Genomic DNA, 18,763 nt, shown 5'->3' on the forward strand with positions numbered 1-18,763 from the left:
CTGATAATTATTGAAAGGATTAAGATTTTTTTTAATAGAAGTCATTTACAAAACTGTTTAACTTTCTGGAGCCAGTTGATATATATATATATATATATATATATATATATATATATATATATATATATAAGTTTTTTCCTGGATAACCCCTTTAATATTATAGCACATGAGTATAGTTAAGGATCACAGAAGGTGTCCCCCTTTAGCGGCATTTACCGACATACTTGGAGAATAGGCTAATGGAAGAAACCATCAGCAGGGAGACAATTTTGGAGATTGAGGCTTCATGTATACAAAAGAGCCATTATGGAGCACATTACATTGTTATTCTTCCATAATAGCAAAGCTCCAAAGTATAAAAGAACAGCAGGTGGGAAGTCTATGGCTCCCTACTCTGCTACAGATTTCACCTGCATTGATGCCCAAGGATGCAGAGCTCCTTTGAAGATCCAAACTTCAGGCCTAAAATCCAGTGGCCCAGAATTCTGGGAGACCTCCCTTAGGAATGGGGCCCTGGGCAGTTGCCAAGTTTTCACCACTCGAATGCCAAACAAGAGAAAGAAAGGAATTTAATGGAGGATAACACTATTACATTTATCTGCCCTAACATAGAATTTGAGAATTGCTCAAACCATAAATTACTAAAAGGACTTTGTAAAATTACTTTGCATGGGCACTGTCAGAATAACCAACTATATATATATATGGATATGGTGTACATCTTGGAAAAACACTAACCTTTCTAATATCCAGGAAAACTTTTTTTCATATATCAACTGGTTCCAGAAAGTTAAACAGATTTGTAAATTACTTCTATTAAAATGTTTTAATCCTTTCAGTACTTAAGAGCTTCTGAAGTTAAGGTTGTTCTTTTCTGTCTAAGTGCTCTCTGATGACACTTGTCTTGGGAACTGCACAGAGTAGAAGAGGTTTGCTATGGGGATTTGCTTCTAAACTGGGTGGTTTCCGAGACACGTGTCATCAGAGAGCACTTAGACAGAAAAGAACAACTCAACTTCAGAAGCTCATAAGTACTGAAAGGATTAAGGGATTAAGATTTTTTTTAATAGAAATCATTTACAAATCTGTTTAACTTTCTGGAGTCAGTTGATATATAAAAAAAAGTCTTTTACTGGATAACCCCTTTAATAAATATTTATTTCTCCTTTATATATTAATCCTGGCTTATATATAAAAATAAAAATAAAAAAAGGACAATAGGGGTCCCCAATACCATCCAGAACAGTGTTTCCCAACCAGGGTGCCTCCAGGTGTTGCAAAACTACAGCTCCCAGCATGCCTGGACATCCAAAGGCTGTCCAGTCATGCTGGGAGTTGTAGTTTTGAAACATCTGGACGAAGGCACCCTGGTTGGGAAACCCTGATCCAGAACATAATCCTGTCCGACTGCAGCATCATCTTTGTCCAAGCTGAAGCAAAGGCTAGGACAAAGTCCAGAAAGTGAGGGCAGGACTAGCACTCCTCTGTGCTCACTCCTGTCCTATCAGACTGCAGCATGAAAACATAGAGGAGGGGGTTACAGAGCAGCCTGCAGTGATAGGATGAAGAGACCCAGCACAGCAGACTCAGAGATGATGTGAATGCATGGTAAGTGAGGGCTGAGTGCTTACCTCAGACACGCCCCTTTCTGAGCGGTGGATATCAGAATGAGTGAGCAGCAGAACAGAGGGATTTGTGAGCAAAATACAGAAGCTAGACCCATTAAAAAGACATGTAAATCATCTGCATGGCCTGGTGGGTAACATATAGAATTTTTTTTTTTTTTGTGACATGACATGTACGCTTTAAGACAGAAAAAACTGTGTTTTTAGTCTGACCCCAGGGCATACCTGTAACATATAAGTATCATAAATGTCAGATGATACAAATTATTCAGCTTCATGCTCCACCTTTGTTTAGATCTCCTTTCACTTGTGACACAGTGACGCTCTTCCAGGTGACATTTGCACCACATCTCACCTTACTGCTAAACCCCATAATCTCTGCTATGTGCAAAATTCTCATTACCCTGCAGATAAGTGGCCCTAAGGCCTGATTTCCTTATCAGGTTAGTAATGATAAAACCTGGACCCGATAACAACACTACGAACACCACTGCTTGATATCACTCAGCTGGAGCTGTATCTGCTCATTACTGTCACATTCTAGTTTGCAATGTCACAACTTTCACACCCAAGAGGTAGATGACGCGATTGGATTCCTGTTCTAAAGATACTGGGAAAGGCACTGGGAGTAGCATGCTAAATGCTACGGACACCTTAACCTGATCTTTTTTTTTATTGTTTATTTTGTTCCTAAATGCATCATACAACAACTTCTAAAAGAGCCTTCGTTTAAATCTACTATTTTGCCGTCGTAGAGTCTGTTCAGTTCCTTCTCATACCTGGCTGTGCTGCTGTGTCCGACAAGAATGCCACAGAAATATTAAAAATGGTTCTTAAAGGGGTTATCCAGGAAAAAACTTATATATCTCAATTATTACTTCTATTAAAAAAATCTTAATCCTTTCAGTACTTATGAGCTTCTGAAGTTAAGGTTGTTCTTTTCTGTCTAAGTCCTCTCTGATGACACGTGTCTCAGGAAACACCCAGTTTAGAAGCAAATCCCCATAGTAAACCTCTTCTAAACTGGGCGGTTCCCGAGACACGTGTCATCAGAGAGCAATTAGACAGAAAAGAACAATCTTAACTTCAGAAGCTCATAAGTACTGAAAGGATTAAGATTTTTTCATCAAAGTAATTTACAAATCTGTTTAACTTTCTGGAGCCAGTTGATATATTAAAAAAAAAAAGGTTTTTCCTGGAATATCCCTTTAAGATCAGTGCTACCCAATCATGTGCCGCTGCAATTTTTGTGTTTATATACTTTGCATTTGCCACAGCAGCATGCACTCGTATATCATGTAGTTGTGCTGGCTATTTGGGTTTTTTGTTGTATGCTACGCAACCAGGGTGCCTGCAGCTGTTCCAAACGCTGTTTGGGCATGCTGGGAGTTGTAGTTTGGCAACAGCTGAGGGCCCCCTGGTTGGGAAACACAGCTTTAGCTATACAAGCAAGTAGTTAAGATAGTAATACAGCTTGGTGTGCTATGTGCGGAGCCTATAGGGGCAGCACCTATCTACCTACATGTAAATACTACAAGCACATATACTTAGCATTTGCTAGGATGTATTTTTCTTTCTACACTATATATTACTTTATAACAATGATCGGATCCTCAAAATATTTCCTGCTGCCACAGTTAATAATGTTTGCAGGAGTCCAGACTCCCCTATAACCCAGTGTATAAATACAGAACAAAAGCTTTTATCTATGTCTAGTACGGATACAAGTTCTTTTTAAAGCCATGGTCTCAAGGCACCACCATGTGGTCATCTTTAGTACTGCATGTCACTGTTTTCTTTTTTTTCCTTACAATTTCCTTAATTTTGGGGCTTTCAGAAATTTAGTTTGCCAGTTACCTATCTATAGAGCTTGCAGTGCTATGCTATTTCCTAAACCACAATTTTTTGGGAACCCTGGCCGCTATACCCAGGTTTGACAGGCTTAGGGCCCTGGTGGGACTCTGTCAGGGTCTATGTGTTCACACGAGCTTGGCACGTTCTCTCCTGGTTTTGTGTCACGTGACCAAAACAGACCCCCAATGTAAGTCTATGGGGTCATCTCAAATCATAGACAGGCTGGGGATGTTGCGCGCTTCTATCACGGCTTATTCTAGTGATTGGTCGGGGTCGGAACACTCAGACCCCAACCAATCATAACATTTTACATGTCCATAAGACAATGGGGGAGATTTATCAAAACCTGTCCAGAGGAAAAGTTGCCCGGTTGCCCATAGCAACCAATCAGATCGCTTCTTTCCTTTTTAACAAGGCCTCTGCAAAATGAAAGTAGCGATCTGATTGGTTGCTATGGGCAACTGGGCAACTTTTCCACTGGACAGGTTTTGAGAAATCGCCCCCAATGTCGAAATTTTTCTTCTAAACTTAAGTACCTTTTAAAGGCATATCCTCTGGTTCTGCCAAAATATTAAAGCTGGGGGTACCTCTTAAAGTATACATAACAAGTAATGGTGGAGAAAGGGGGGGTTGCACAGAATTTGGGTTCAGGGACATTAAGCTAAACAATGTTCTAGATATACAGTGATCCCTCAACTTACAATGGCCTCAACATACAATAGTTTCAACATACAATGGTCTTTTCTGGACCATTGTAACTTGAAACCAGACTCAACATACAATGCTTTGGAATCTGCAAAACGTGTCAATGGCTGGGAGAACCGACCAATCAGAATGGATATTTCCCTGGTAAAACCCCTGTGCATGCACTGGTAGCGCCCCCTACAGTACAGGGAGGTATTACATGTTCTGTACTCTTTACCTGTGCCAGGGTTACCTGCTCCTTTGGACACCAGGTGAGGGCGACTCCATGTTACCTTTTTTTTTTAGGACATTGCGTGTTCTGTACAGGACCCTGAAGAACCTTCTGTCTTCTACATAGACCATTGTTTCCCAAAGAGGTTGCCTCCAGCTGTTGCAAAACTACAACTCCCAGCATGCCCGGACAGCCTTTGGCTGTCCGGGCATGCTGGGAGTTGTAGTTTTGCAACAGCTGGAGGCACCCTGGTTGGGAAACACTGAAATAGATAGTGATTTACAGCTCCCAGAAGCTCCTTCTTACTTTTATATGTAAGAATTTGCTTTATCTATATTACCGTAGTTATCTACTTATTTATCTTTAATCCTCACTTTTTCCTATATTTGGATGACATTTTGGAGCTTCAGAACCAATTACCAGGTTTCCATAGAGTTATGGTCTCAACATACAATGGTTTCAACATACAATGGTCGTCCTGGAACCGATTAATATTGTAACTTGAGGGGCCGCTGTAATTTATAAATTAAAATGAGGTAACCCAAAACCTTGTCTATAGAGCAGTATTTTCTAAATAGTGTGCCTCCAGCTGTTTCAAAACTACAGCTGCCAAGATGCCCTGATCCCCAAAAGGCTGTCCAGGCATGCTGGGAGTTGTAGTTTTGCAGCAGCTGGAGGCTCATTAGTTGGGAAACACTGCTATAGAGGACCAGCTTCCCTTCATGTTTATTTCACAGTAATGAATATATAATCTCTCTGCACCACCATGTGGTCATAAGGAGTATTGCATTTCTCCAATGTTTATTTTTTTATTTTTAATTTTATTCTTTAATTTAGAACTACTTTTTCTTTCTTCCTTTTCTGAACAATTTATAGGGACTGTTTGAGATTACAAAACATGCCCCTCTCTCTAGAAACAGCACCCCTCTAGCACATAAGCAGTAACCAGTATTGCAATAATTTTTCTTTTCCAGAAGAAAGTAATTTTTCTTCATTGCGTACAACCAGTTACTATTAATCTTTCATACCTAAAGGGGTACAAAATATTTTAAAATCAAATAGTGCCAGACAGTTATACAGATTTGTAAATGACTTCTGTATAAAAATCTTATTCCTTCCAGTACTTATCAGCTGCTGTCTGCTCCAGAGGAAGTTGTGTAGTGCTCTCTGCTGCAACCTCTGTCCGTGTCAGGAACTGTCCAGAGCAGGAGAGGTTTGCTATGGGGATTTACTTATGGTCTGAACAGTTCCTGACATGGACAGAGGTGTCAGCAGAGAGCACTATCATGGTCAGACTGGCACGAACTACACAACTTCCTGTGGAGCATACAGTAGCTGATAAGTACTGGAAGGCTTAAGAATTTTATATAGAACTAATTTACAAATCTGTTTAACTTTCTGGCACCAGCTGATTTGAAAACATTTGTTTTCCACTGGAGTACCCCTTTAAGTCCCTATCTAAATATATACGATCTGAACAAGAAAAAGAGTATTATGTTCAAAGAACGCACATCCCAAGATGATAAATTCAAAAATAATTCAAAATCTTTTAAAAATAACACATACAAAAATGGCCAAAAATAAAAGGCCATGCTTATCTAGGAAGATGAAGTACAGTATTTTTCGCCCCAAAAGGACGCTCCGGCATATAAGACGCACCCAATTTTAAATCAGGAAAATCTAGAATACAATGTAAAGTATAGGTCACAGTGATCTTCAACCAGCGGACCTCCAGATGTTGCAAAACTACAACTCCCAGCATGCCCGGACAGCCGTTGGCTGTCGAGCATGCCAGGAGTTGTAGTTTTGCAACATCTGCAGGTCCGCAGGTTGAAGACCACTGGATAGGAGGTAATACTCACGTGTCCCCGCCGCTCCGGACCCGTCACTGCTCGTCACCGCTGCCCTGGATGTTGCCCTCCATCGCTGTCGCCGCGTCCCCAGGGTGTCCCCGTCGCTCCGGAACGTCTCTGCTGCCCGGTATCCTCGCTCTCTGTCGCCGCCATCACGTCGCTACGCACGCCGCTACACACGCCGCTCCTATTAGATGACGGGGCAGTGTGCGCGACGACGTGATGATGACGAAGGAGAGCGCCGGCCATGCAGGGGATCCCGGCACGGAGCAGACACCGAGGAGGCAGGTAAGGTCCCTCCCGGTGCAGCCGGCTTAGTGTCACTTTCGCTTCAGATGCGGCGGTCAGCTTTGATCGCCGCGTCTGAAGGGTTAATACAGGGCATCACCTCGATCGGTGATGTCCTGTATTAGCCGTGGGTCCCGGCCGTTGATGGCCGCCGTGACTGACCCAATAGGTGTGTATTCGCTGTATAAGACACACCAACTTCCCCCCCCCCCCCCCCCCCCCCCAGTTTTGGGGAAGAAAAAGTGCGTGATATGGCGAAAAATACGGTAGATAAAAGCAATACAAACAAATACAGCAGTGAATGCAACAAACAGCTAAAAACACTTAAAGGGGTATTCCGGCCTTAGACATCTTATCCCCTATCCAAAGGGACCCCCTGCGATCTCTGTGCAGCACCCGGCATTCTGTGCCAGGTCCTGCTTCAGTCTCAAAAACGCTGGTTTTCCAAGATGGAGACGTGACGTCACACCACGCCCCCTCGTGACATCACGCCCCCTCCATTTATGTCTATGGGAAGAGGCCATCAGGTTGGGCCCAAAATAAACAGCCATAATCCCCAACCACTAGGCAAAAGTCGCTACAAGACAATATAAGCATCTGTATCGTGCCTATAAACAATAGCTATATACTTATGGTGATCAAGGCAATAATAATAATAATAATAATATTACCAATCTTGGGACATGAATAGCTGAACCAGTGGGGATTCGGCCCATACCAAATACACAGACCTGTGCAAAGACTTTACCCTGGCATAACAGACTGACTTCTGAACTTTCTAATGATAATTTGGGCACCAGATAAATGTGTCCTGTTGGGAGAACTGATCAGTCAACATCTATACAGGGCTGGCCCTACAAAGGGTTCTCATTGGACCCATGCAGTACCTTCACAGGGGTGGCAAATTGCCTCCCCAGACACACAGATTAATGAAGTTCTATGATTCCTCCTAATGAAGTTCTATGATTCCTGCTTAAAGTCCCCTAAGGGACCAATAAAGTATATTTAAAAAAAAAAAAAAAAATGTTTAATATGGTTTGAAAAAACACACATTAACCCCTTCCATATTAAAAGTCCAAATCACCCCCCCCCCCCCCCTTTTCCATATAAAAAAACATGTAAACATAATAAAAATAAACATATAAGGTATCGCCGCATGCGTAATTGGCCAAACTATTAAAATATAACATGTAATCCCTGCTATGCAATGGCATAGTACACTGCTCAAAAAAATAAAGGGAACACTAAGATAACACATCCTAGATCTGAATGAATGAACTAATCGTATGAAATACTTTCGTCTTTACATAGCTGAATGTGCTGACAACAAAATCCCATAAAAATGGAAATGAAATGTATCAACCCATGGAGGTCTGGATATGGAGTCACACTCAAAATCACAGTGGAAAACCACACTACAGGCTGATCCAACTTTATGGAATGTCCTTAAAACAAGTCGCAATGAGGCTCAGTAGTGTGTGTGGCCTCCATGTGCCCGTATGACCTCCCTACAACGCCTGGGCATGCTCCTGATGAGGTGGAGGATGGTCTCCCGAGGGATGTCCTCCTAGACCTGGACTAAAGCATCCGCCAACTCCTGGACAGTCTGTGGTGCAACGTGGCGTTGGTGGATGGAGCGAGACATGATGTCCCAGATGTGCTCAATTGGATTCAGGTCTGGGGAACGGGCGGGCCAGTCCATAGCATCAATGCCTTCCTCTTGCAGGAACTGCTGACACACTCCAGCCACATGAGGTCTAGCGTTGTCTTGCATTAGGAGGAACCCAGGGCCAACTGCACCAGCATATGGTCTCACAAGGGGTCTGAGGATCTCCTCTCGGTACCTAATGGCAATCAGGCTACCTCTGGTAAAGACATGGAGGGCTGTGCGGCCCCCCAAAGAAATGCCACCCCACACCATTACTGACCCACCAATAAACCGGAGGATGTTGCAGGCAGCAGAACGTTCTCCACTGCGTCTCCAGACTCTGTCATGTCTGTCACATGTGCTCAGTGTGAACCTGCTTTCATCTGTGAAGAGCACAGGGCACCAGTGGGGAATTTGCCAATCTTGGTGTTCTCTGGCAAATGCAAAACATCCTGCACAGTGTTGAGCTGTAAGCACAACCCCCACCTGTGGACGTCAGGCCCTTATACCACCCTCATGGAGTCTGTTTCTGACTGTTTGAGTGGACAAATGCACATTTGTGGCCTGCTGGAGGTCATTTTGCAGTGCTCCTCCTGCTCCTCCTTGCACAAAAGCAGAGGTAGTGGTCCTGCTGCTGGGTTGTTGCCCTCCTACGGCCTCCTCCACATCTCCTGATGTACTGGCCTGTCTCCTGGTAGCGCCTCCATGCTCTGGACACTAGCAAACAGACACAGCAAACCTTCTTGCCACAGCTCGCATTGATGTGCCATCCTGGATGAGCTGCACTACCTGAGCCACTTGTGTGGGTTGTAGACTCCGTCTCATGCTACCACTAGAGTGAAAGCACCGCCAGCATTCAATAGTGACCAAAATATCAGCCAGGAAACGTAGGAACTGAGAAGTGGTCTGTGGTCACCACCTGCAAAACCACTCCATTATTGGGGGTGTCTTGCTAATTGCCTATAATTTCCACCTGTTGTCTGTTCCATTTGTACAACAGCATGTGAAATTGATTGTCAATCTGTGTTACTTCCTGAGTGGAATTTAACAAAATCTGATCTCTACTGTCAGTTCAGCATGTTGTAAAATAATAACTGAAAAACCGTAATCCTATTCATAGCCTGCAGTGCTTGGGGCACTATAACCTGCTGCAGAAGTGTGTGTTTGTAGTAGAATCATCCGCATTCAGACATTGTTGAAGAATTATCTGTTTATACATAAAACATCATGTGGTAGTGGGGTGTGATGAGGGCTGATGTTTTTACCCTAGAGGCAGATGGCATTAACCCCTTGTATTCGTGACGCCATGGCGTGGTTTAGCTTATAACCACCCGAAGGTATACCGCTGGATCCTGGGCTAGGCACGGGGGCAATAATGAATACGACGCCAAGTTATGGACAATGGTAGCTTTACTGAGGGTAGACAGATGGTTAAATCTATACAGTTCAGTCAGGATCCAAGGAGGTGACCAGTGACGCAGAGACCTTAAGGGCTTGCTGGGACTTGTAGTAGGACTGGACAATTGAATGCAGACCATGCTGACTTGACAGATGACAGGGACTGACTTGACTCATAAAGCTGTGACTTTATCTTACTTGACTTGATGGCGGCTGCAGGACTGGACTTTGAGGTCTCCAACACTCTGGACACACACACTAGACAAGACTGCACTGGACCTCAGCAGAAGAGAGAGAAGAGAGAAGCTCCACCCAGGGCTTGTATGGGGGAGACTAGCAGGGAGCCCATAGGTCACTCTTGGGGTCACCTGGTCACTGGTACCTCCTGGGTAACAATCACATGACATATCATCACATGGTATAACTCTTAAAGCAACAAGACATTATATAACACTTTACAATGCAGAACTTATGTACAGGGGGAAAACAAGTACAAGGGGGCCTTGGGGACACAGAAGAGGGGCTGCCGGACAGGGCAGCAAGGGTACGGGGTAACACCTCCCGTACTGGGCCACCACAATCATGTATAACAAATCTGATCAAAGATGGAGGATACCAGGAAAGGAGAAGAAGATCCTAACAAGAGAGGGTGACATATTACTGTGCATATGAATAAATATTAGCAGGTAACACAACACCATCTGCTGACAGTTCAAAATACTTCCTGCAGCATTAAAGAATAACTCCGATGTTGGTCCGAGACTACAGCCATCAGAATTTCCATAAACTTGCATGGGACTTCTGGAAAAATTTGTATCCTCATCACTTTGGCAGCAGAAAAGTCTTGGGCTATAAAGCTGCCGGGAGATTTAAGCAGATATCCTGCCCCCGGAGCAACACCCCTTGCCCCCGGAGCCAAGTCTGTAGCTGTTGCTTATATTTCATACATCATCCACCACTTCTCCCTCGTACTATTCTTGCAGCTTCTTCCCAATATATTTATTACAGGGAAAGTATGCCAACCTATCAGATCTGTGTCTCCATGGAAAGCGTCCCAAGAAAAGCACGAACCCTTCCTTATAGGAATTAACAATCAAAATGTTTATTTTTATATATATATATTTTAATCACTACAATGTGATAACTATGGCGGCAGAACACAAGTGCTGTTGGTTCAATGTCTCAATTCGGTCTTGGGCTGGAGACTTACCAAGTAAAAAAGATGCTGCAGAAGCATCTAGTATTGCACACCTGTCTGCCTCAGTTCTGAAAACACCAAAAAATGGATTTGCTTTAAGGCGCTTAGTCCTGTACTTCCTGGTTGAGCAGTTGCTCAATATTACAATTCCCAGAATGCATTGGTTTCCCTCAGCTATTCCTCACTGCCCTCCCACCCTGACTTCTCCCCTCCCACAACATAGCTGCAAGTTCCCCAACCAGAGCTGTTGGAGAACATCTCTTGTCACAGCTATCGCATAGTTGCAGCATCTGCTATTCATTCCCTGTCTGCTTCTCTGCCTGTGGTACTGTTCATTGCAAGGCAGCATGGTATAACCACATCTCATTCTCCCTAATAGTCCCAATAAAGATGTATATGATGGAGAAATGGTGAGGCAGCTGTAGGGGTTGGTCAGAGGTGATAATCTCCTTCTGAGACATCACAGGATAATGCATCATCTTGGGAGAGAGGGATGAACCAAGGGGCTGGAGACAACACCACACTGACAATGAAAGGACTACATAATCACACAAAATCATGCTGAAGCCAATACAATTTGTGATAACACTATATTATTAATAGACTACAGAGAGGATAGTGTTCGGCACTGGGTGCTGCAGGCTGGTAGCATTAATCGTGAATCCTGTACTGTTACTGTGTGTGGTGCTCAGCGCTTAGCCAGAGATAGAGATACTGTATAGAAAGAAATGATAGCACGGCACTCACCCTTTTCCAGTTAAATGTTTCTGTCATGTACATTATGCAAGGCTCCTGCCCTGTTAATTCCGACTGCCGTCCCCCGGTCCACAGAGCGTATTTAGCTATGGATACAGGGATACATACTTATGCCTAGTTGGCATCTCTATACCTGTATGTTATAGCGACGGCAATATCGGAAGCGCTTATATCACTACTGTCTTTCTGGGCACTTATACTAAGTAGCACACCGATTTGCGAGCGAACTGCTGGAGGGACACGGAACGGAGCCCACTGTGACTCTGAGCTTCCCTGATTCGCGATCGCATGAGACAGTAGAAGCGCATCACTAGCCTCCTATTGGTCTATCGGGTGTCAATCACCCCGGCGCAGTTCTGACACTGCCAGGTAAGAGGATATTACCTGGCAGTGTGCATAGGTCTGTAAGGCGTGACCAAGCGGTTTTCACCGCGAAACGTTGCTGCACGGGCTCCGCTGAGCCCACTCAGTCCTGTCTCTCCCCGCTCCCACTGTACTGGCGTGATCTTTGTATGTACCGCACCATGATCGAAAATAAAACTGGAAAAGGGTGAGTGCCGTGCTATCATTTCTTTCTATACAGTAACTATATTATTAGGTTATATCTCTTGTGGTGATAGTCTTACTTAAATACACATTTTCAGAAACAGGAATACCCCTTTAAGATGTGTATCGACCTTTAGCAATCAGTCTTAAAGGGGTACTCCGACGCCAAGACATCTTATCCCCTATCCAAAGGATAGGGGATAAGATGCCTGATCGCAGGGTCATGCCCCCGTGTGACGTCACGCTCCGCCCCCTCAATGCAAGCCTATGGGGGGGCGTGACAGCTGTCACGCCCCCTCCCATAGGCTTGCATTGAGGGGGCAGAGTGTGACGTCACACGGGGGTGGAGCCGTGACGTCACTACGCTCCGTCCCTGTGATCGCCAGTAATCAGACCCGGGGGCTGATTCTAACGGGGTGCGGCGTGGAAGATCAGGGGGGTCCCCAACGATCAGGCATCTTATCCCCTATACTTTGGATAGGGGATAAGACGTCTTAGCGCCGGAGTACCCCTTTAATCACATATCCATAACTGTATGGTCCCTGTAGTGATAGAACAAACGTCTTGACACCAATCCCACAATTCCAGTCTACTGTATATACATCTGCAGCAGTAATCAGATTTTTAGGCGGGGAGGCTCTGTTGCCAGGAAAAGGGTCTCGGCTGACACCGCAGTAAACATGTCTTTGGATAAATATGGATTACTCACCGTGAACTTCTCCGTCTGGTTGAAGTCTTTGTCTATGAAGCTTTGGATACAATTATATTGAGACATCTCTTCGCTCTGCATCAGCTTCCTGCAAAGTCAGCCATATTTAGTCAAGTAATGTAATACGATCACTGGAACGTAATCTGGATAATAGCAGAAATCTGGGATGTCTTACATGGTGACTCTTAACAGTAAAAATAACTTAGATTAGTCATTTTACCGACAAAAAAACTCGAAATGGCGGGTAGGGTTCAGATGGGCCTGAAGCAAAAGTTTAGACCCTTTTCATATCTGTGTTAGAGCTTAAAGGGGTACTCCGGTGGAAAACTTTTTTTTTTTTTATTTATTTATTTTTTACATCAACTGGTGCCAGAAAGTTAAACAGATTTGTAAATTACTTCTTTTAAAAAATCTTAATCTTTCCAGTACTTTTTAGGGTCTGTATACTACAGAGGAAATGGTTTTCTTTTTGGAACACAGAGCTCTCTGCTGACATCATGACCACAGTGCTCTCTGCTGACATCATGACCACAGTGCTCTCTGCTGACATCTCTGTCCATTTTAGGAACTGTCCAGAGCAGCATATGTTTGCTATGGGGATTTTCTCTTACTCTGGACAGTTCTTAAAATGGACAGAGATGTCAGCAGAGAGCACTGTGCTTGTGATGTCAGCAGAGAGCTCTGTGTTCCAAAAAGAAAAACATTTCCTCTGTAGTATTCAGCAGCTAATAAGTACTGGAAGGATTAAGATTTTTTAACAGAAGTCATTTACAAATCTGTTTAACTTTCTGGCACCAGTTGATATATATATATATATATATATATATATATATATATATATATATATATATATAAAAGTTTTCCACCGGTGTACCCCTTTAAAGAGATACTCCGCCCCTAGCCAAAAGATGTCTCCGTGCTGCACCTGGCCTTAATTTAGAGCGTTGGGTTCAGCGCCGAAGGCTCATGACGTCACAGCTGCGCCCCGCTCGTGACGTCACGGCCTCGCCCCCTCAATGCAAGTCTATGGGAGGGGGCGTGACGGCCGTCACGCCCCCTCCCATAGACTTGCATTGAGGGGGCATGGCCGTGACGTCGAGAGCCGAACGCGACAGTAACGTCATGAGCCTTCGCCCCGCATCGCCAGTCACCCGGAACGGAGCAAAGTTCGCGCCATGCACCGGATGTCTGGGGTGCCACAGCTGAGATCATGGGGGCGATAAGATGGATAGGGGATAAGATGTCTAGGGGCGGAGTGCCCCTTTAACGTCAAGGTTTCCATCATTGTGATGGCAAGAATAGCGCAGTATGCAGCATTACTCGGCTTCAAGACGACAACGAAACCTTAAAAGACACCATTATAAATAGTTGTGGCCCATTGGGCCCCATTCAGATCATGTGACAGATCTTGCTCTCAATTATAAATAGAAGCCATAGAGCAGATATGGATAGAGAATGAAGTGCTATTTAAAGGGGTACTCTGCCCCTATACATCTTATCCCCTATGCGTTTGATGGCTTGATGTGTGGGTGTGGCCTGTACTGAAATATCGGCTCTACATAGGAAAACATTTCACAGTACATAAAGGACATCACATTTTGTAAGGTCTCCGAAGTGTATTCTTAAAACTAGGCATGTAGCCACAAAAACTGGGCACATTCAGGACTCAAAGGGTGTGACTTATTACCTGATGAAGTTTTCGGCGGATCCCATGTTCTCCTGATAATTTTTGCCTCCGAACTCCTGCAGATGCAGAGCAATGAACACAGACTGGTGGTCCTGCACTGTCTGATAGGATGAGAAGAAAAGTCAAGATCATGAAGAAGGCCAATGGGGTTGTCTATGGTACTCTATGCCTAAAGGAAACCTGCGCCTTTAAAAATGCAGCCTATTTTGCAACATCTGGAGGGCCACAGTTGGAGACCACTGTTGTAGAACAAAAGGGGCTGAACAGAAAGATACATAGTTGTAAGGGAAAACTTCCAGGATAAATTATTTTTAATCATGTAAATTTCTGCTCGTTGTAGGCCAAGTAGTCAAAAGGGCAATCCTACTCTGCGTGACAGCTCTCTATATACATTTACGTAAGGTAAATGTCAATCACTTGGACCGCCCACTTGACTACTTACTAGGACCGCCCACTTGACTACTTACTAGGACTGCCCACTTGACTACTTACCAGGACCGCCCGCTTGACTACTTACCAGGACCGCCCGCTTGACTACTTACAGGACCGCTCGCTTGACTACTTACCAGGACCGCCCGCTTGACTACTTACCAGGACCGCCCGCTTGACTACTTACCAGGACTGCCCGCTTGACTACTTAGTAGGATTGCCCACTTGACTACTTAGTAGGACTGCCCACTTGACTACTTAGTAGGACTGCCCACTTGACTACTTAGTAGGACTGACCACTTGACTACTTAGTAGGACTGACCACTTGACTACTTAGTAGGACTGCCCACTTGACTACGTAGTAGGACTGCCCACTTGACTACGTAGTAGGACTGCCCACTTGACTACTTAGTAGGACTGCCCACTTGACTACTTAGGACTGCCCACTTGACTACTTAGTAGGACTGCCCACTTGACTACTTAGCCCAGAATAAGCAGAGGTTTACATGAATAAATGAAGTGATCCTGTATCTTTTCCAAGAGAAATGGATATCAAGCTGCTCAGCTGCTCCTGCTCTATAACATATTGCTTACAAACTGGGCTGCATTTACATGGGACAGCTTCCCTATAATGTTATATTACCTTATAGAATTCCTGAAGCCAACTTTTCTCAAGTTCTTCTGGCTGTTGGAAAAGAGAAAAATTAATGTCAAATATCTGATATTTATCGTAACTATTATCCATAGGCAAAAGCATCCCAGAGTCCAGCAATAAACTCCAGCTATCCAATGTGACAAGTCGAACAACACCCTATATCTCAGCTTCCTATGTGAGAGTGACTTGGAGGCATTGGATCAATAATAAATCACTGGAGCATCAATGAGACTGAGGCCAGATCCGACTATAGACGCCCGACCCAACATGTCCTCCCGGTTCCTCCACTGGTCAAAAAATATATAAAAAATAGTTCTTGATGCAAATTCCTGGCTTTTCAAACATGACTGCTGTGCAAAAATATTTGCATGGCATTTGCGTGTCTGCAAATTATGGGGAGTAAAAACAAAAATCCATAGTTATATAAAGAAAAAAAAAAAAAAAAAGGACCTGGACCGGCAGATTTTTACACTGCTTTATTGCTGGTGAGCAAACTTTTAAGGTACGAGCATCAGGTTTTATGGCATGATGAAGTCTATAAGGAAGATTTCCAAACAGTCTGCCTCCAGCTGTTGCAAAACTACAACTCCCAGCATGCCCGGACAGCCTTTGGCTGTCCGGGCATGCTGGGAGTTGTAGTTTTGCAACAGCTGGAGGCACACTATTTGGAAAACACTGCTATAAAGGGAACTACAACATGGAAACAGGTTTGCAATAACGTCATGGATAAGACAATTCAAAGCTTAGATTAGTGTTTTCCGACCAAAGGCTATCCAAGCATGCTGGGAGTCGTAGTTTTCCAACAGCTGGAGTTACCCTGGTTGGAAAACACTAGCTTAGTCCTTAAATAGGCACTGTCAGCTCCAAAAACTTTTCATATGTTGTTACTAATGAAAATTAAGGACCTTTTGTAATATGGCTGTTTAAAATGTTTTCAATATTTAATAAAGAAAACAGCTTCTGAAAATTCCACCACTAGGGGTCCCCCATACCTATTGGGACACTAACCAGTCCTACAGCAGCGTCAGGCTTGTCCATGAGTCATGGACAAGAGATAGATGATGGAAAGGCTGTATGAGCAGACACACCAATCACCTCCCACCACCACGAGGGAATGACACACCCCCTTACACCACACACCAATCACCTCCCACCACCACAAGGGAGGGACACACCCCCAGCAGACACCAATCACCTCCCACCACCACAAGGGAGGGACACACCCCCACCACACACCAATCACCTCCCACCACCACAAGGGAGGGACACACTCCCACCACACACCAATCACCTCCCACCACCACAAGGGAGGGACACACCCCCACCACACACCAATCACCTCCCACCACCACAAGGGAGGGACACACACCCTTACACCACACACCAATCACCTCCCACCACCACAAGGGAGGGACACACTCCCACCACACACCAATCACCTCCCACCACCACAAGGGAGGGACACACCCCCACCACACACCAATCATCTCCCACCACCACAAGGGAGGGACACACCCCCTTACACCACACACCAATCACCTCCCACCACCACAAGGGAGGGACACGCCCCTTTGCCCTGAGAGGATTTCTAACAATGTGAACTGATGAAGAGAGATATTTTTATAATAAATATAGGGGATATAGGCATAAAAATTAGATGTACAGGGTCAGGATTAGATAGAGTATTTTTTTTGTCAGATTTGAGAGGTACGCTCTAACCTAGTTGAATATTTGCAGCTAGTTATCAGTACACCTGTCAACTTAGTGCTTTCATGCAACCTGACAATATATATATTTTTTTTTTAATCAACTGGTGCCAAAAAATTTAACAGATTTGTAAATTACTTCTATTTAAAATGTTTAATCCTTCCAGTACATATCAGCTGCTGTATGCTCCAGAGAAAGTTGTTTTCGTTTTTTATTTATTTTCTATCTGACCAGCAGTGCTCTCTGCTGACACCTGTCCGTCTGTCTCAGGAACTGTCCAGAGCAGGAGCAAATTCCCATAGCAAACCTCTCCTGCTCTGGACAGTTTCTGACATGAACAGAGGGGTCAGCAGAGAGCACTGTGGTCAAACTGGAAAGAACTACACAACTTCCTCCTGAGTATACAGCAGCTAATAAGTACTGGAAGGATTAAGATATTTAAAAAGAAGTAATGTTTAATTTTCTGGCACCAGTTTATTCGAAAGTACCCCTTTAAGAATAATCTGAGAGAAACTGCTGGGAAATTGCTGCGGCAGTTGCAAAGGAGTCAATCCTTAGAAAGTACAGTCGTTTTCCTTCAGATACTTAGTTTGCTTAACTAAACCCTGGATTGGTGGTGATCGGACAGACCTTACTGGGCATAATTGTGTACAATTAGTTCAAGGTGGAGGACGACTTCACATGGGGAAAACAATACATACGTGAAATGAAATTATCAGGAATAACTAAAATGTTAGATAGATATGAGATAGATAGATATGAGATAGATAGATATGAGATAGATATGAGATAGATAGATATGAGATGGATATGAGATAGATAGATATGAGATAGAATGATATGAGATAGATATGAGATAGATATGAGATAGATAGATATGAGATAAATAGATATGAGATAGATAGATAGATAGATAGATATGAGATAGATAGATAGATATGAGATAGATAGATATGAGAGGTATAGATATGAGATAGATAGATAGATAGATAGATATGAGATAGATAGATATGAGATAGATAGATAGATAGATATGAGATAGATAGATATGAGATAGATAGATATGAGATAAATAGATATGAGATAGATAGATAGATAGATATGAGATAGATAGATAGATATGAGATAGATAGATATGAGAGGTATAGATATGAGATAGATAGATAGATAGATAGATATGAGATAGATAGATATGAGATAGATAGATAGATATGAGATAGATAGATAGACAGATAGATAGATATGAGATAGATAGATATGAGATAGAATGATATGAGATAGATATGAGATAGATATGAGATAGATAGATAGATATGAGATAGATATGAGATAGATAGATATGAGATAGAATGATATGAGATAGATATGAGATAGATATGAGATAGATAGATAGATAGATATGAGATATAGATAGATATGAGATAGATAGATATGAGATAGATAGATAGATATTAGATAGATATGAGATAGATAGACAGATATGAGATAGATAGA

General features: G+C 43.4%; 1 protein-coding gene and 1 long non-coding RNA gene across 4 annotated transcripts in view; one reads left to right on the plus strand and one right to left on the minus strand.

Moving 5' to 3' along the window:
• Nucleotides 1–15,879, plus strand: part of LOC130367946 (uncharacterized) — a 39,677-nt gene extending 23,798 nt beyond the window's left edge. Inside the window, exon 3 of the long non-coding RNA XR_008892220.1 lies at nt 15,655–15,879. This is a non-coding gene — a long non-coding RNA (uncharacterized LOC130367946). The remainder of the gene's footprint in view (nt 1–15,654) is intronic.
• The window catches only part of LOC130367944 (inositol polyphosphate-5-phosphatase A-like), a 56,507-nt gene that overhangs the window by 34,211 nt on the left and 3,533 nt on the right, over nt 1–18,763 (minus strand). For 2 of the 3 annotated variants that reach the window (XM_056570994.1, XM_056570995.1), the window contains 3 exons: nt 15,551–15,592; nt 14,479–14,579; nt 12,792–12,879 (listed from right to left, as the gene is read on the minus strand). In XM_056570994.1, the coding sequence (XP_056426969.1) occupies nt 12,792–12,879; nt 14,479–14,579; nt 15,551–15,592 (231 nt within the window). Of the gene's footprint in view, nt 1–9,780; nt 10,005–12,791; nt 12,880–14,478; nt 14,580–15,550; nt 15,593–18,763 lie in introns of those variants that run through there. The other variant, XM_056570997.1, reaches the window with a different exon arrangement.

Source organism: Hyla sarda, chromosome 4 (genome assembly GCF_029499605.1).
Source record: "Hyla sarda isolate aHylSar1 chromosome 4, aHylSar1.hap1, whole genome shotgun sequence".
Taxonomy (NCBI): domain Eukaryota; kingdom Metazoa; phylum Chordata; class Amphibia; order Anura; family Hylidae; genus Hyla; species Hyla sarda.